The 19,939-nt window shown below is 44.7% G+C and overlaps 1 protein-coding gene across 1 annotated transcript in view; it reads right to left on the bottom strand.

Annotated features, from left to right (window-relative positions):
• Positions 1 to 734: 734 nt before the first annotated feature.
• The window catches only part of E2F3 (E2F transcription factor 3), a 38,439-nt gene continuing 19,234 nt past the window's right edge, over positions 735 to 19,939 (bottom strand). Inside the window, exons 2-7 of the mRNA XM_068236966.1 lie at positions 16,833 to 16,944; positions 12,516 to 12,735; positions 10,094 to 10,252; positions 3,425 to 3,539; positions 1,406 to 1,541; positions 735 to 1,323 (exon numbers count right to left, since the gene is read on the bottom strand). Coding sequence (XP_068093067.1) covers positions 1,052 to 1,323; positions 1,406 to 1,541; positions 3,425 to 3,539; positions 10,094 to 10,252; positions 12,516 to 12,735; positions 16,833 to 16,944 — 1,014 coding nt within the window. The 3' untranslated portion in view covers positions 735 to 1,051. The remainder of the gene's footprint in view (positions 1,324 to 1,405; positions 1,542 to 3,424; positions 3,540 to 10,093; positions 10,253 to 12,515; positions 12,736 to 16,832; positions 16,945 to 19,939) is intronic.

Genomic DNA, 19,939 nt, shown 5'->3' with positions numbered 1-19,939 from the left:
CCACCCCTCTTGGAATTGCCGCGGCAGGTTTGTTTTCATATTTATGACGAGGCTCTGGCCAACCCCATCTGCGTTGCCACAACCCACCCCTCTGCTCAGCGGCCCCAACCTAATTAGTGGCTGCTAAGCTGGGTGCAGGCTGCTGAAACATAGGCAGATGTTTCCAAAAAGCTGTCAGACTTTGGAAACACGGCCTCAGAGCTGTGTTCCCGAGGAGGGGGCTGATCAGAGTCCTGATTATATCGGACTAAGCAAATGTTTAGTCCTGAGACCACCCCGATCCTGCTGCATTAAGGAAGAGCCCGTCATGACAGGCTGTCTTTTTATAGATTCTTTAACATTCAATTAGCATATAGGTTGAACACCTGGATTTTACTGCATGTAGCCAGCTTTACAGTTCTCAACTAATTGAGATATTCAGTGCCACAGATTATAATAAGCCCTGCACTTTGGAAGTTCCCTGGGTAGCAAGGAGCCACTCCATTTCCATTTGAGGAAGTATTTGTAGTACCGCTGGATAATATTTCCTTCATTCTACTTTTACATTACTTGTAAAAATCCAAATATGCCAGGCGCAATAACAGTACACTGGACTGACTGGAATAGGACTGGAGGCAGACATCCTATTGAGTACTACTACATTTTAACATGCAGCTGAACTGTCAACATTCCTGAATGGAGGATGCCTAGTTGACAAAAGCCAAATAAAAAATAAAAAAATTACACGCAATATGCAAAATGCTAGTTCATATTTATTGTGGACTTTCTCCACAAAGCTGGGGAGAAGGTGTTTCACAGGAAGGCACAGACTGAAGAAAAGAACTTAGAACGCTAAATTCAAAGTTACACATTTGTGCCTTCGCATATCCCAGTGCTGTGAATTTGCATAGCCTCAAGTATGAAAGAATAACTGCACTTTTACCAGCAACTGCTGCATTAGTAAAATCATGCCTTCTTTAAAGGGGGCAGGCTATTAAGGTGTCAAGTAACGTCGGCAAGTTGATCAGGCTCCACTTGGAATATAGAACAAAACCAGTCTTTATCACAAAAATCAGCTGCACATGAAATCTTCTAAAGATGGAAGTTTTTCTAATTCATATGCATCAAAAAGATCACTGATGCCCTCCTCCTCTCCCAGACTTAGTAAGTAATCCTCATGCATAAGGGGAGGGAGCAAGTTCACAAAAGGACTATCAAAGCTTAAAGGTATTTGATCTTCAGTTTGCTGGAGGAGGTTGGATGGTGAGGTCAAGGGAGAAATGGGTTCCTCGCAGGGTTCTATCTTGGGTTCTATCTTGGGTTCTATCTTGGGTGATAGTAAAGCTGCAAAACAAAAACATGTCATTCATATTTCCTAAGTGGCAAACAATACTGCATGCCAGTGTGAACAAACTAAAATACACACCTTCAGAGTTTGGCTTTGAGACATTCCCATTGTGGTCCTGAATATATGGTTTCACTGGACTACTAGATTCACTGTCTTCAGGGCATAAATATACTTCTATAGCGCCTTGAGTGCTGGACAAGTGTATCTGTAAACTCTAAAGAAAGAACAGGTTGAAGCTTTATTTCCTGCCTAGCTCTTATTCAATAATAGTCCATCTACCCTGTCCTTGCCCACAACGTAAAAAGGTTTCCATTTACTTTAAGATTCAAACTGTGACGGCTGCTCAAGCCACTTCTTCCCAGCACTGTATCCAACTCAAGATGTGTACATCTTTAACTTAAAGGAAAGCGGAGGTGACAGAAAAGAACGAAAAAATAAATAAAATTTACCTACTTGGCTCCATAAAGCTATCATTCTGTTCTGTCACCTCAGAATTCCTTTAAATACAAGAGTTCCAAAGAAGCACTGTGCATAATAAGTGGGAAGAATAGGTGTCACTCAATCGTAACCTTGTGTTTCCTTTAAGCCCAATTACTCCCAAACTATGCCCAAGTACACATGACCTGAGGAGGTAGGGTGGCTGCCATTAATTTCATTTCAGGTTAATTTCACACTTACTGTGGCCTGTCAGGTCACACAAAAACACTGCATCCTGTCACAGAAGTATTGTTAGTCCTATGGTGCAATCACATCGATTGCAGTGCAGTGGGTTCAAACACTAATGCAAATAAACCACCTACTTCAATGCCAATGAAGCAGCAATGCACACGTTTATAGCCCAATGGAAGCGGCTGATTTAAAAAAAGACACCTGAAATGAGGGAAATATGGAGTTTTCTTTTAAACAATGCAAATTGCCTGGCTGTCCTGCTGTTCCTCTGCCACTAACACATTTAGCCATAGACACTGAAGCAGCTTGCAGATCAGGTGCTCTGACTAAAGTCAGACTGGATTAGCGACATGCTTGTTTCAGGTGTGTGATGCAGGTACTACTGCAGCCAAAATAGATCAATGAGACTGGGAGGCAATCTAGTAATGCAAGGAAATAAATTTGCCAGAGCCATTTCCCTCAATGTATGTGTCCTTTATAGGGATTTTATTGTATATAAACTCTTGAATAGCCATTTTAAATTGTCCCATTAAAGTAAACTTCAAGGGACCTGGCCAAGTAGTTTACTATATCAGAAATGTACTATATAAGTATTGGTCATATATTGTATATTCATACAGATGCATGTTGGGACCTGGGGACTAAGTTTACTATAGCCAGAGGTTTACAATATCAAAGTTTACCATTAAGAGATTATACTGTATACTGCTTGTATTGCACAACCCTCAGAGAAAATAACTTATTTTTCTTGTTGAAAAATAACAGTACTACAGGCTCCATGCTGCAACCTGAAGCCTGGCCATCCAGCATTGCCCTCTTACCATAAAAGTGGTGGTTCAGTCTGAAGTAGGGACGGTCAATGAAATGCAAATAATTTTGAGTTCATGCAGCATTATGCAAATGTATGCAACTTGAAAATGAACCAATCAAATCCTGCTGAAGTAAAAATTCGACTGGTCCATTGTTAAGCTGCATATATTTACATAATCCTGCATCAACTTGAAATGCTCTGCATATTATTGACCATCCCCCCTAGTGTGAAGTCTCCCACTGCCCCTCAAAACAGGTGCACATGACTGGATGTGGGCCCTTGATACCTTTTACTTTTCCAGTTGTAATCAATTTATGATTAATTAAAACAAATTGTTTTTACTTCTAAAAACAGAAGTGCATTTACCATTTTAGCTACAACTTTGATAGGAGTGGGATAAAAAGGGTACTATTCCGTTAGCCGGGCGCAACCCCCAGTTGGCGTTAATTACTATTACCCCTCCAGGCCGCCATGGATAGTAGGGAAAGATGCAACTCTGGTGGAGTTTTACCACCACCTAGTGGATGCGCCCGGCTAACGAAAAAAAGAACCAAAAAAAAAAAAGAGCCTTAACTTATTACTAGATATACCTCATTAACCCCAGAGTAAATTCATACCTCAACTGGATCAGGCACTTCAAGTCTGGTTTCTGGAGGAGCTCTCACGACTATGACGGTCTGGTCCTTAAGGCCACTTATTTTCCTTATATCTTGATAAGTTACATAAGCTAACGTATTACAGTTAAGGAAAATGTCAACCAAAACAACTATTCCAGCAGTATGTATGTATGTATGTATGTATGTATGTATGTATGTATGTATGTATGTATGTATGTATGTATGTATGTATGTATGTATGTATGTATGCATGCATGCATGCATGCATGTATATCTAAAAATTCCATCATAAGCCCAGCACACTACTTCAGTACATAAATGCTGCTTAACACTTGTTTCCACATCAAGAGTCATATGAAGTATATCTGTGAAATTAAATAATGTGGTCAATGTAGAATGTTTTGAAGAACAGCCCCTTAGTTGTGCAAACAATAGGTTTGAGAGAATCAAAGACAGTAGGTATAGTAATAACCAAAGGAATAGACAAATAGGACATCCATTCAGGAGTGGTCACACCTACGTCTATGTACACAACCTAGGTTTTATGGGTAATAACCTACACCAAGATGTCCTGGACCTTTCTATTTCTGTTAAAGATGCTATTCCATTGCCCTAACAGCATCCAGAGATCTAAAAGTGAGAATTTCACCCACATTACAGGAGGGAAAACCAAGTGTTCCCACCCCCTCCTGAGAAAATGCAACCTTGCACATGTCTTAAAGGACTTACGAGGCCAAGTACAGTAAAAAAAAAAAAAAAAAGTTCGCTACCTGGATCAGCTTGTAAGGCACGGAGGACGCCGTCCGCGCCCTCCGTGCCGTTCTGCCTGGTCCCCGCCGCCGAACAGCCCCCCGAACGGTCCCCGACCGCGCGGCCCGGGTCGGGCTCCCTAGCTTGTACCAAGATGGCCGCCGGAGCTGGCCGCGGCTGCGCATTCCACATAGCCGCGAGTGCGGCTGCGCAGCTCTAAGGCCAACCCCCCGATCCACGCTACTGTTACGTGATCGGGGGGTTGGCCTTAGAACTGCGCAGCCGCGGGCAGCTCCGGCGGCCATCTTGGTACAGGCTGGGGAGCCTGACCCGGGCCACGCGGTCGGGGACCGTTGAGGGGCTGTCCGGCGGCGGGGACCAGGCGGAACGGCACGGAGGGCGCGGACGGCGTCCTCCGTGCCTTACAAGCTGATCCAGGTAGTAAACTTTACTGTACTTGGCCTCGTAAGTCCTTTAAAGGAGTACTTTTAAGATTGGGTCCTGTGCCACCACTCGCCGATGCACTTTCGGCATTTGCAACTTTAAAGTTGCAAACTCCGGAAGTGACTCGGAGCATAGGCGAGTGGCTGCGCAGGCACAGGACGTCTGCGGGGGACCGTTCGAAGCCCCAGGTAAATTTAACTTTTTCCCCCCCTAGCCCCTACAGTACTCCTTTAAGCCCCTTTTACACTTAATCAGTTGCTCTCAGTAATCACAAAGAAAACCGATTTTCAAAGTAATGCCCATGTTTTCCTAGGGCACAGTTCCCACTATACGCATTTTAACTTAAAGCTTTTCACAATGCACTGCTCCGAAGAAAAAAAAAAAAAGAAAAAAAAATACCAACGCATTAAAGAGAACCCGAGGTGTGTTTAAAGAATGTTATCTGCATACTGAGACTGGATCTGCCTATACAGCCCAGCCTCTGTTGCTATCCCAAACTCCACTAAGGTCCCCCTGCACTCTGCAATCCCTCATAAATCACAGTCGTGCTGTGAGGCTGTGTTTACATCTGTAGTGTCAGTCTCAGCTGCTCCCCCGCCTCCTGCATAGCTCCAGTCCCTGCCCCCGTCCCTTCCCTCCAATCAGCAGGGAGGGAAGGGATGCAGGCGGGGACTGGAGTTCTGCAGGAGGCGGGGAGAGAAGCAGACTGACACTATAGAGATAAACACAGCCAGCTCTGACAAGCTGTTTGTCAGCAGCGTGGCTGTGATTTATGAGGGATTGCAGAGTGCAGGGGGACCTTAGGGGGGTTTGGGATAGCAACAGAGGCTGGGCTCTATAGGCAGATCCAGCCTCTGTATGCAGATAATATTCTTCAAACCCACCTCGGGTTCTCTTTAAAGTGAACCAGAGATGAAGCACCCTCATGTATTTTACCATATCAGTGGGAACATTAGAGAAAACACCTACCCTGTTCTCGGTTTCATTCTTCACTGTTCAGCCTGCTTATCAGCCCTGATAAAATCCCAGACTGAGCAGTCTGGCTTTGCTATAAAATGACTCAACTATAATGATTCCTGAGCAGAGCCAGAAGGGGGCAGGCTTGGGCTTGAAAAGACATCAGAGAACACAGACTGCTATAATGATTCCTGAGCAAAGCCAGACTTAATGCTCAGTCAGGGATTTTATCAGGGCTGATAACAAGCAGGCTGAGCAATGGATGAAAGAGCAGGGTAGGAGTTTTCTCTAATGTTCCTACTGATAAACAGGTATATGGTAAAATACATGAGGGTACTTAGTTTGTGGTTCACTTTAAGTGTAAAAGAGCCCTTATCCTCTCCCAAGGATAGTATAAAACCTAATTTCAATGGCCCACTCAGTTTCTATTTATGTGAAGGGAAAGTGAAGCCATTCTATGAACTCATTTCCTCCCTCCCTGTGTTGCCCGATTTTTCATTCATCTGTTAACCTGCATAGGACTACACAAATCTCACACAAGGCCACTTTACTTAGTTCGGCTGCACCACATACACTTCATATGGCTCTGATTGTAGAAACAAATAAAACATGGTATTTAGAAGCACATTCACATACCAAACTGTATGTGCCTCTATTGACTGGTCACCACACCAGTGAGGTGTACCTCTCCCTAAAAAGTTCTTACTCTTCCAACTTAAGCATTCCATAGCAGCCCTAAATTGACTGCCACAAGGTGAATCCAGGGCAGGGCAATCAGGGACACGTTTGAACAGCAGTCCGCCCAATAAAATTGCACCATCTTAAAGGCACTCAAAACACCCACCATTTTTTATTTTTTTTTTATTTTTATAAGGGTCAGTTTGTAACAGCATGCTTACCTACAGGGTGCTGCTCATGTAGCCCTCCATCCATGTGAAGTGCACTACCACCATCCACAGTTCAAAGATTGTGCCTGTGGAGCACACTCGAGGCCGCAACACACGTCAGGAGATGCATGCAGAGAGCTGTAGTACATATATTTGAGTACATGTCCCACCATGGAGTTTTATATAGACTAAAGCACCTGCTGCTGGCGCTCCCCACGTGGATGGGGGGGGGCTACAGGAGCAGCCTTCCATGGGTAGACAATGGTGCTCCCCTAACCCCCAGGGGCATACTGTATTGCAAACCTTACGGGGAGGGAAGGTTAATTGTAAAAAATAAAGTGTGATGGGTGCTAAGTGCACTTTAATATGGTATGAGCTAAAAGTCAGGTTCCAGCCAGATACAGTAAATACATTTATAGCATCAAATACAGGCTTGCAGTGCACAACATTTTGTGCAATGGTAATGCAATTTTTTTTTTTTTTTTTTTTTTTTAAATGCATAAAATAAAAGGATTGGAGTCTGAACTAGGGCTTTTACTTCAATAGGAAGAGGTGGGCAGTCAGCATTTGGCGCTGTGATGGTAAATGCTGCTAACTAGTCAGGTTCACTCTTGTAGTATCTACTGGTTTTCCTGAAGGGATATCAGGTCGCATGGACATTTTCAATGGAAGTTTCTCTACAAATTGCTTCAAATAGGAAAACAAAATTGTTTTATTTGTGGGAGTCATCTTTACAAACAGATAAACCAGCAACTAGCATGCTAAGAGGCAAAATGGAAGAAGGTAGGCTAGCCACTAGGGTTATCACGGTATGCCGCGGTTTGATTATGCATGGTAATCATACCCTGTCCTTTTGTGACAAGCAGATAAGCATCCCTCAAGTAATCAGTGCCAGAGATCTTTTGCTTCGGTGTACTGCAGCTATAGGCAGAGCAGCTACACAGGGAGAAGCATCAGGCTTTCTTTCACCCCCCTTCTCTCCTGCCCTCCAATCAGTGACATTTTTTGTGCTGGTGCTTTCCTCCAGAGTCCAGCCAATAAGAGGCAGCCAGCCAACTGAGTCTGTCACCACAAACTCCGTGAAGACAAGGCAGTAAAAGCAGCAGCTAGGAGTCAGAGAGCTGCATTCATTGTTCAGGACAGCCAATCTTCTCTCCTAGCCATGTTAATAAATGTGCTTTACAGTGAGACTCATCTGCTCCAGGGACATATGACCTCTACAGCCAGGAACAGATGATAAAGAATTACCATGCTTATGGTACTGTGTGAGCACAGAGCCCTGACAGGCCAGAAAGGGCTGCATGTCACACAAACTGCTGACAACGTATAGAAATCTGACAAAAATCAAAGGAAACCTGTAATGGTAAACACTAACGAGCGGAGAACTTACTTCCTTGCGTCCCACCGCCACTTTCTGCAATGCCGTCCAATGAACAGAGGGCAGCATTGCAGGAAGTGAAGGTGAGCGGTGGGACGCAAGGAAGTACCTCGCTTTAGGGCTGCACGATTTTAGGTAAAAATTGAAATTGCGATTTTTCTCAAAAATTGCGATTTCGATTTTTGCACGATTTTTCTTCAAATCGAGCTTTGGCACTTAATTCATTATGCCCCCAGTATAGTTTAGCCAGATACTGCGGGCGGACTATTGCTTTAAGAGAAACTCAGACCAAGAAATGAACTTTATCCCAATCAGTAGCTGATACGCCATCACAAATGGATCATCAGGGGGCTCTATATGGCTGATATTGTGGTGAAACCCCTCCCACAAGAACAAGAAAATTAGTACTCTTGGCAGTTTCCGGTCTGTGAACCTTGCTGCATTGTGGGAAATAGCTGTTACAGCTGTTTCCAACTGTCAAAAACCATGCAGCAGCTACATCACCTGTCAGCAGTAAAACCATGCAGCAGCTACATCACCTGTCAGCAGTGTTCACTGGAGTTCCTTTTTAAGAGCCGGGCAGCGGGAGCGGTTCATGTGAGTGCAGCGGGGGTGGGGGTTGCGGTTCACGTGAAGACGATATAGTTATCGTCACTATCTGCAGTTTTCAGAGTGCCCGCCCGCCTTCCGCTGTGCGCCGATTGGCCAGAGCCGCCAGAAGCAGTGAATATATATTATGGTTAATGAGCGGGAGGGGGGGGGGGGGCGGGTCCACTCGAGCGAGCGGGACACAGCTTTACCAATCGCTGGATAGCGATGGAATGACGGCAGCGGTAGGTGGAGCTGTACAGAGCGTACAGCTCCGCCTACCGCTGCCGTCATTCCATCGCTATCCAGCGATTGGTAAAGCTGTGTCCCGCTCGCTCGAGTGGACCCGCCCCCCCCCTCCTGCTCATTAACCATAATACATATTCACTGCTTCTGGCGGCTCTGGCCAATGGGCGCACAGCGGAAGGCGGGCCAGACAAGCGTGCAGGCAGCGGGCGGGCACTCAGAAAAACCGAGGATACTGACAATCACCAGGTCGACACGAAGCACGGTTTCGGTTTTGAACCAAAAAACAGTGCAGCCCTACCTCGCTTGCTACATTACATTCATTTTAAAAAATTATTGAAACTAGCTGGAGGGGGAGCAGGGACAGGGGACCCAGGGCAACCCCCCCCCCTTCCCCCCTCATCTTGGTTGCTACCCCCTTCAGCATGGCAGCCCCTTCCCCCACTCCAAGACTGGCACAGAAAACAGATCCGATTCCGTGTTTAAAGCTGCCTGTGTAGAGGGGGGGGGGGGGGGGGAAATCAGTTTTCCTATTTCCTGCCACTACCCCTCCGTGTATACAGATCCATGTGCGGTCCGTGAAAATCCTGCAAATCTGGACCATCCGTTCAGGTTTTCAAAACAGATCCCCTGGAACACAGATACTTTTTTTTTTAAAGGGAACCAGAGAGGAACAAAAAAAAAAAAAAAAAAAAAAAAAAAAAAAAAGGAACAAAGCTTTTATACATACCTGGGGCTTCTTCCAGCCCCATAAGCCTGGATCTCTCCCACGCCGCCATCCTCCGCTTCCTGGATCAGCGGTACCGGGTCCCGTCACTTCCGGCGGACGCGGCCAATTGTCCGCATCACAGGGGCTCACTCCATACCCGTACGCATGAGGCTGCGCAGTAGGCAGCCTCATGCGTACGTATATGGAGGGAGCCCCGTGTGATGTGGACAATTGGCCGCGTCTGCCGGCCGACTGGCGGCCATGACGGGACTCGGTACCGGCGGATCCAGGCAGCAAAGGACGGCGGCGTGGGAGCTATCTGTGCGTATGGGGCTGGAGGAAGCCCCAGGTATGTATATAGTCTTTTTTTCTGGGGCCTCTGGTTCCCTTTAAGTGAAGATGGGTTCCATTTTTAACATTGGTAGCCGTGGCTCCGTTTTTGATCCAGGCCAGGTTTTTAATACAAGTGGGAACCTACTCTTAATGTAAGGGGGGCCCAGGTCTGCATAATTGTGTAATCCCGTGATACAGTCATACCGTGTTTTTTTGGAGACAGTTATACAGTGAATATTCATACAGTTGCAACCCTACTAGCCACTGCACTGGTTTAACGTGTACAAGTTCTCCAAGCTTACATGAATATAGTGCAAAGAATTGTGAACTTGAACATCAGGGACACATCTTGAAGTTCAGAATAACAGAAAGGATATCTTTGGTTCTCGGAGTCTTCAGTTAAAAGTTTCAAGTCTAGGGTACAGCTCTGTATCAACTCATCGAGTTTCTTCTCCTCTTGGCTCAGTTCTGAAAGCTCTCTGGAGAGTCCTCGACTTTTTGACATGCTACATCCATCATCAGGCAAAGGACATCCCCTAAAACGCAAGATTGACAATTGCCACTTATGAAAAGGTACATTGTTTTAAGACAAGGTCAACCTCTATTCATTGTAACAGTCAGTTAAAAGTAGTGGCAGAACTATAAAATGGCAGAAATCCAAGAATCCTGCCTTTACTACTTTTAGTTGGTGATCAGTTGTGTGTAAAGTTCCAACATTATAGCAGTCATAAGGAAAAACTAAAACTAGCCCTCGGTGGTGCAGCACGGAGGAGTGCATAGTGGCTTGACTGACATCTTTAGACTATCCATGGTGGAAGAGAGGGGGAAAAAAAACCTTACTCCAGGCCCATTCACTTTATATAAAGCATATAAAAATCAGAATAGATTTAAACTGTGGCAGCAGGGCTTCCTTTTTCTGGTAAACCCTTTAGAAGCCAAAAGCACAGAGCTGGCTTTCTCAATCCCTTGGGCAACAGTTTAGGGCCAAATGCCATACAGACACAGCGAGACTACAGCTTCAACACGTTCTGTTACCGTGACAGCACAGTGCAGAGGCTGGGAAGGGTAAGGAGGGTAATGCACTCTGCCAAGATAATCCAGCACTTCAGCTCTCCAGACTTTCATTTACTGCATCTACAAAGTATATACCCAGCATTGCACTATTGCATTACTAGCCCAAACCCCAGCACCAGAGGATGGTGGTCCATGAGATGCAATTCCAGCTTGTATACAAAAAAAAAAAAATGCAATACAATAACCTTCCTGCATACGATTAGCATTACATTTGCATGCAAGAAAATTTGCATCTACTCATTACATTTACCTTATATACAGGAATGCTTTTTTGAAGGATTTTAGTATTTGCATAGTGCTTATATTTCAGGTAGATTTACATAACAGCACTAGATGTAAACTAGCATCAAGGTTACTGTAGCAGAGCAAATGGTTTATCAAAACAGATATCAACCACTAGTGTAACCCAGAAATTGTTCTATATGCAGAATTTTGTGTTTGTTAGAAGGCAGGTCTGCTTCCTACTCATATAACAAAAAAACACCCACCACCCCAAAAATACAAACTCAACTTTGTTTTTAAGTCCAGAGGCTGTGGTTAGTGGACTACAATGTAGACTGCCCCATGCTGTCTCAGGGGGTCACTTAGGGCCAGCAACCTACCTACACTGAGCACTATACTCGGCACTACCTATACTGGACACTTTGCTAGCTATACTGAGGCACTACCTACCCATACTGGGCACTACATTAGCTATACTGGGACACACTGGGGGGGGGGGGGGGAAGATAGGGGGCTTCACGCGACCAGCATTTTCTACCCCCGGCTTACATGAGGGTCAATAATTTTTTCCTGGTTTGTCGGGTAAAAGTTGGGGCGTCGGCTTATATGCGGGTTGGCTTGCTTGCGAGTATTTACGGCAATTAAGAGTAATTCATATGTAAGGGTATGCAGTTTAGGAGTTTGTGCTTTCAGATCACCTGAACTTCTACATCTAAAGGATAATTATAGCCAGAAGATTTGCATTGCAATTATCTAGATCTCTCTCACCACTTGGTTACAGTACTTATGTACAAATGCTCAGGATTGCACAAAACCAAAGGAAGTTGGTACAATCCTTTATATTGTCAAAAAGATTCTAACCATGTTAGCTCTTCACAGCCTCCAGTATTCAAATATGAAGTGAAGCTCCTGTAAAAACAGCACGGGAGACTTGGGCGCAACTCACCACCATAGGCCATAATAGGAATTACAGCTATAGTGGCGCTCAGAGTTATTGGGGCGTTGTCAGATGACTGAGCACAAATTATGAAAAAAAACCAAAAAAACTTGAAATTCAGCTACCAGCTATTGCTGGCGGACGAATTAATCTTTCCCCACTATCCACAGCGACCGGGTGGGGGAATAGCAATTAACGCCGTCAGGATTTTTGCAGGACCAGGGTAAGCTTTACCCTGCGCCCATATCTCTAGGCGGCTTAATTATAAGCATCAGGTCTCCTTGGTGAAGTAATAGGGGATGAAGAGGTTGCGACCACACTGGGGCCCACAAGGGCCCTTCCTCAATCGCAGTATTAGTTCAATAGTGCTATGCTGGTCATGATGATCACTACTATACATGCTTTGAATAGTGGTAATCAATCTGTTCACCACCCCTCTGCTTGCACCTCATACTGTGGATGTCCTTGACTGGTTGTTACACCACGTGGATTGCTATGTATAGAATGATTGGGGAGGGGGGGGGGCGGGGATGGGGCCCAAATATTCTAGTTAATGCAATACTTACATCCACTGGATGTTATTTTTCGATTTCTTCGCTATGAGATGAATACCTTCCAAGACATTTGTGATATCGTAAATTCTTCTCTTCTGCACCTTAAGCACCTCCGCAGCTCTGTTGAGGTCGACAACTCCATCAGAGGATTGGCTGAGCAGCTGAATAAATTTCTTTGTCAAGAGTCCAAGTGAAGTGTCATAACGAGTCTTTTCCAAAGGAGATTTTGGAGCTAGACCAAAAATATAGCAAAAACATGACCAGTGTCAATATAAAGAAGCTGCTAGTCAATAAGAAATAATACAACTCTAAATGAAGTGAAAGCTCCAGTTTAAAAGCGATGAAAACCAGCAACTGTTAATCATGTTATCTGTTGTACTACACACTAGGTAATTAGGTCTCCACCTGTATATCTTATGCTATCCTGGGATTGTAGCGAATACAAAAATCATTTAATGCAGAATTGAAGGGTACCTGGGGAAAAAAAAAAAATTATGCGTTTCACTTACCTGTTCCGCCAGTCCCCTGCAGCCGACCTGTGCCCTCGCTGGTCCTAAACAAACCTCCGGTCCCCGCCGTGGCTCACTTTCACTTTACGACGTGAAGGCCGACTTTTAAGAAGTCTACTGCGCCCTGGCAATGCATATCCTCGTTCGTGTAGCCAGGAGCACCTGCGCAGTACGCTCCCCACGATGGGAGCGTGAGCGAGGTCGAGCGTGACGGAGTGGACACCCACTGCGCGAAGTTAAAGTGAGCCGTGGCAGGGAAACGGAGGAGCAGCGAGGGCACAGGTCGGCTGCAGGGGGCTGGCAGAAGTCCCAGGTAAGTGGAATCCACTATAGCAGGTTTTTTAGCGTTTCAGGAGCACTTTCAATCGCTCGGGATTTCCCTAAACGCTCTGCCAATGTAAATGGATGGGACCAATTCCACTAGAGTGATTGCAATTAAGGATACCGCAAATCCCAGAACTGCGATCACATTTTGCGCTTTCTAGTGGGTTCCGGGCCTGAGGAGGTAATCCAAATCCCACAGAGAGCATTTATTAAACACCGGAACAAGCCAACTTCAATAACCAATGGGTGGTAGTAGTATATAAAACTGCTAAACCAAACTAAAAGGCACATCATATTAACCAAATTATTTCTCAGGGAGAGAACAGAGTATCATGGCTGACATTACAGATTCAAACCAGAATAACTTACAATGTTTTGTGAATCGCATACCCCCTTTGCAAAGCCTGTGCCGTTCCATCTGCTGTCACCCAGTTGCCAGTAGAGTTCTGCGCATGCATAGTAGTACTGCACAAGCGGACCGCTCCCATCCGAGGCAGCGCACACGGCTGGGCATGCACGGCAAAGCGCAACTCGGCCAGGCTGCAGGAGCCACCCGGGGAGACAGCGAGGGACTGAGTGGCCTCAAGGAAGCCCCAAGTATGGTACCCGAGAGGTGTTTCATCTCAGGTACACTTTAAAAAAAGCACTGCAACTTCTCTTTTGCGGCTGATTACTGCATACTAAGGAGCTGGAGACATGAGGATTTATCTCTGCAATAAAAAAGTAAGATTGATTTTCAAGTTATGCATTGCCTTTTTAGCATTCCTTTAATGATCAACAGCTAGAAAAAAGGCTGCTATTTATTATAATTTAGAAAATAGATTTTATTTCTGAAATCTTGTATTTAATTTGGGTCCACTTTAAGTACTCCTGAACGGTTAATGAAGCCACAGCATAATTCCCCCATTTCATGACATGACAGAAAAGACAGTAGGGAGAACCCAGAGGTGACAAGTTATGTTGTCTTTAGGTTTTTAAACAGGTTCCTAGGAAAGGACAGGAGGAGAACAGCCACTTCCTCCCAGTCCATACGTCCCCATTTATAACATATCAAGCAGAGTAGTGTGGGGAAACCTGGGAGCACTGGATGGGGCTGCTACATGCTACAGCACACAAAGGTTAACATGCAAACCCTCCCTGTAATTTCAGGGGTACTTTACCTTTGTCAAGTCACTCAGCACTGCAGCTACCAATTCCCAGCGTACTGCAGATTACCCATCTTTCCAGCCACCTTACACAGTCCAGATTAAATTATTTGCCTGCCTATTCCCTTGAACTACTTAGAGAACAGAATTATGGCACACCATGCAATTTCTCAGATAGATGGTCCAATAGATAATTTCCGATAGGTCCAATCAGCTTTCCGATCGTTCTTGTATAGAAGTAATCGGAAAATCGATCAGAAAAACGATTGGAAATCATATCAGACATGTCGATAATTATCTATCAGACCATCTACCTGGTGAGAAATTACATGGTGTGTACCAGGCATAGGAGCCAAATATGAGTTAATTCCTTATCTGCTCGCAACTCTAGTAGGAGCCATTTTGCTGCACTTTGTTTAGATGTAGCATGTATGAAGAACTACATTGTATGTGCATGGTTTGTCAGCTTGGTTAAAGCACTGTTTTGACCATCTGCCCTACCCCTAAAATAACTTGACCATTCTTTTCATCTAACCATATACACCCCTCCCCCATATACCCATTTTAAAAGGAACCTTAAGTGAGGGATATGAAGGTTGACATTTAATTTAAAACAATACCAGTTGCCAGGCAGTCCTGATCCTCTGCTTTAACCCTGAACAAGCATGCAGATGTTTCTAACAAAATATAACATCAGCTGCATGCTTGTTTCAGGTGTGTGATTCAGACACTGCTGATGCCAAATTGATCAGCAGGCCTGCCAGGCAACTGGTATTGTTTAAAGAGACTCTTTAACATCAAAAACATCCCCTGGGGGGTTACTCACCTCGGGTGGGGGAAGCCTCCGGGTCCTAATGAGGCTTCCCATGCCGTCCTCTGTCCCACGGGGTCTCGCTGCAGCCCTCCGAACAGCCGGCGACAGACTGTCAGTTCAATATTTACCTTTGCTGGCTCCAGCGGGGGCGCTGTGGCTGCTTTCGGCTCAGATCTACACGGAAATACCCAATCTCAGTCGGGTCCGCTCTACTGCGCAGGCGCCGGAAGCTTGCGCCTGCGCAGTAGAGAAGACCCGACGGTAATCTGGTATTTCCGCCTACTTCGGAGCCGACAGAGCGCCTGCGCAGGAGCCGGGAAGGTAAATATTGACGTCATCTTTCACGGAGGGCTGCAGCGAAACCTCTGAGGGACGGAGGACGGCGTGGGAAGCCTCATTAGGATCCGGAGGCTTCCCCCACCCGAGGTGAGTACCCCCCAGGGGATGTTTTGATGTTACAAATCCTCTTTAAAAGAAAATAAATATGGCAGCTTACATATCCCACTCACTTTAGGTTCCCTTAAGTCTTCACACCCGTTGCTTATGCTGTGTTCACATAATACAACTTCCCATCTGCTCGATGGGATTATATCCGACATGTCTATCAGCTCCCGATCGATATGATATTGGAACGATCGATCCAGTTATCGATTGGGATCAATTTGGAGACAACGATGCAACTTCCTGTCAGATTACCCATCGATCTGACAGGATCTCCAAACTAGCTACCGTTTACATGGTGCACTCAGTTTCTTTACCTTAGGCTGTGTTCCCACTACAGCAGAAAACTGAGGCCCAGTGCACACCAAAAACCTTTAGCAGATCTGCAAACCGCTAAAGGTTTTTGAAGCAGATTTCAGAGCAATTCTAGGCATGTTTAGAGAAGTTTTCTAAACATGCCTAGAGCTTGTTTTTTTTGGGAGTGTTTTTGTGTAACAGATTACAAATATTGTTACAGTAAAAGCTGTTACTTAACAGCTTCTGCAACAAAAATGCCTGGAAAACCACTCTGATCTAGCGTTTTTCCAGAGGTTTTCCACGTTCCTATACTCAATATTGAGGCAGAAACTCCTCAGAATTCTAAAAAAAAAAAAAAAATAAAAAAAAAAAAAGTCTCATTCACTTTCATTAGCCAAGCGTTTTTCTCCCTGCAAGTGTTTTAAAAACGCTCCAGAACCGCTCTGGTGTGCACCAGCCCTTAGCCCATTTACCGCATTGCAAAACTGACAATAAATTGACTCAATTATAGAAATAGGATCTGTTCACACTTAGTCTTCAGAGGATCCATTGTGGTAAGTAGATCACACTTCTGTGCCATCCACAATTTGTCAAGAACAGCAGATGCATTTCCCATATATCCATATGGTTGAAATGCATCAGCCTCAAGCTACAGCCAGACCACAACGGACTAGCGAAGGGGACACCACATCGTCCGCTCCCACTGGCCATTCATAGTATGGCGTAAGTGGGAACCCAGCATTATACCATACTAGTGTCAATTATAGCTGTCAGGGACAAGGAGAAGCCGACAGCTTACTTTTTGGACTCTCAGGACAGAGTGCAGATGCTCTTCCTTTGCCTTTTGGAGTTTTCAGCCCTTCTGAGAGAAATTGTTGACTTCCATCTCCAAGTTCTAACCGCCTCTTGGCCTGAGGAAAATTAACACAAGATAAAGACTATTAAAGGACTATCAGGGTGAAAAACTGATAAGCAAATTGCATCTATCCTAAAAGCTCATACACACGTCCAACATGTGCACAACCACATGACCTATACGTACACACGTCTAGACTGCTAATCAACCAACTCAAACTGCACACGCAAGAGGACTGACGGAATACACATTCAAAAAAGTACAAGTCTTTCAAACAACTTGTACACACGCAAAAACTGCATGATATCAGACCAGCAGAGATCCAACAATTGATCAAACTGCCAGTTATCAGTTGCTCATCAAGTTGTTTGCATGTGTACATGTGTCCGATTGTCATCCAACAGACTTAAGTCAGGCTGCAGGTTGGTCCGTGTGTACTTAGATTCAGACGTGTTTACGGGGTGGGAGGAAGCCCCAGGTAAGTATCAAATCTTTAGTTTACAAGATTCTCTGGTTTGCTTTAAATATAAAACTGGGATGTCGCTACTTACAGGTAGCTGCAAGCGGGATATGGACTGTCTGGCTGAACTGTTACACAGTGGGAGGGAGATTGTCAGAAAGTGCCGCTTTGACGATCACAGAATAGTTTCCGTGATTGCGATTTTGGTCTGAAAACGATAAATCGTTCAGGCCTACTGCTCAGTTTCACATTTATTAAAGGACAACTGAAGTGAGAGGGATATGGAGGCTGCCATATTTATTTCCATCTAAGCATTGCCAGTCTCTCCTGCTGATCCTCTGCCTCTAATACCATTAGCCATAGCCCCTGAACAAGCATATAGCAGATCAGGTGTTTGACATTATGTCAGATCTGACAAGACTATCTGCTTGCTTGTTTCTGGTGTTATTCAGATACTACTGCAGCCAAACAGACCAGCAGGGCTGCCAGACAACTGGTATTGATTAAAAGGAAATAAATATGGCAGCCTCCGTATAACTTTTACTTCAGTTCCCCTTTAAAGTATGCCAGAGATAAAAATTGTATCAACTATTGGCCCTTTTTATCTCTTTCCTGCTCTTAGAAGCCATTTTCTGATGGAAAGTGTTAAGGCTGCAATTATAAACAAGGGTTATACTATAGTTTAAGTCAAAACTGGACATCAACTGTCACTTTTCTTTATGTTTAACTCCTTCAGTCTATACATGCACAGCCTGTACATACATGTCATGCAAATACTTCAGAGAAAGCAGGCAAGCCAAGCACAGATCGTATGCACAGGGTCAGTACCAGCAGATCCGTGTGTTCACCAGTCATCGTGTACCACAGAGTTTAGGCATATCCATACGCCATGGACAGCTGAAGGCATTTTAGTACAAAATGTTTGCCTGCCAGTGGTCTTTTGGAGTTTGTTTCCACCATGTTCCTGTGCCATGAACATCTAGAGGCATTTAGCACAACGTTTAGGCTCTGTGCCAATTTTCTACTTGGCCTGAAATATATAAAATAATTCTAAGGGCTCGTTCACACTGCACGGATGAAAAACTGATCAGTGTAAAAATATGTAAAATAGATCAGTTTTTATTGGTCATCTGTTTTTGATCCGTGACCCTCCATTCCATTAGCGTGTAGTGAACACAAAACATCGGTCTATCAAAAAATAAAAAATTCACTGCCTCCCAAAATTTATGGTCCATTGCAAAATGGATCCATTCACATACAGTGGTTTGCAAAAGTATTTGGCCCCCTTGTAGTTTTCCACATTTTGATATATTACTGCCACAAACATGAATTTTATTGGAATTCCACGTGAAAGACCAATACAAAGTGGTGTACATGTGAGAAGTGGAACGAGAATTATACATGATTCCAACCATTTTTTACAAATCAATAACTTCAAAGTGGGGTGTGCGTAATTATTCAGCCCCCTTTGGTCTGAGTGCAGTCAGTTGCCCATAGACATTGCCTGATGAGTGCTAATAACCAAATAGAGTGCACCTGTGTGTAATCTAATGTCCGTACACGTTGTCTAAGAGAATATTGGGAGCAACAACACCATGAAGTCCAAAGAACACACCAGACAAGTCAGGGGATAAAGTTATTGAGAAATTTACAGCAGGCTTAGGCTACAGAGATTTCTAAAGCCTTGAACATCCCACGGAGCACTGTTCAAGCGATCATTCAGAAATGGGAGTATGGCACAACTGTAAACCTACCAAGACAAGGCCGTCCACCTAAACTCACAGGCCGAACAAGGAGAGCGCTGATCAGAAATGCAGTCAAGAGGCCCATGGTGACTCTGGACGAGCTGCAGAGATCTACAGCTCAGGTTGGGGAATCTGTCCATAGGACAACTATTAGTCGTGCACTGTACAAAGTTGGCCTTTATGGAAGAGTGGCAAGAAGAAAGCCATTGTTAACAGAAAAGCATAAGTCGTCCAGTTTGCAGTTTGCCACAAGCCATGTGGGGGACACAGCAAACATGGAAGAAGGTGCTCTGGTCAGATGAGACCAAAATGGAACTTTTTGGCCAAAATGCAAAACACTATGTGTGGCGGGAAACTAACTGCACATCACTGAACACACTATCCCCACTGTCAAATATGCTGGTGGCAGTATCATGCTCTGGAGGTGTCTTCTCTTCAGCAGGGACAGGGAAGCTGGTCAGAGTTGATGGGAAGATGGATGGAGCCAAATACAGGGCAATCTTGGCAGAAAACCTCTTGGAGTCTGCAAAAGACTTGAGCCTGGGGCAGAGGTTCACCTTCCAACAGGACAACGACCCTAAACATAAAACCAGGGCAACAATGGAATGGTTTAAAACAAAACATATCCATGTGTTAGAATGGCCCAGTCAGTCCAGATCTAAATCCAAATCGAGAATCTGTGGCAAGATCTGAACACTGCTGTTCACAAAAGCTGTCCATCTAATCTGAGCTGGAACGGTTTCGCAAAGAATGGGCAAGGATTTCAGTCTCTAGATGAGCAAAGCTGGTAGAGACATACCCTAAAAGACTGGCAGCTGTAATTGCAGCAAAAGGTGGTTCTACAA

Source organism: Hyperolius riggenbachi, chromosome 5 (assembly GCF_040937935.1).
Source record: "Hyperolius riggenbachi isolate aHypRig1 chromosome 5, aHypRig1.pri, whole genome shotgun sequence".
Taxonomy (NCBI): Eukaryota; Metazoa; Chordata; class Amphibia; order Anura; family Hyperoliidae; genus Hyperolius; species Hyperolius riggenbachi.
Note: the sequence above shows the minus strand (reverse complement) of the source record. Positions and strands in the feature narration are given on the sequence as shown.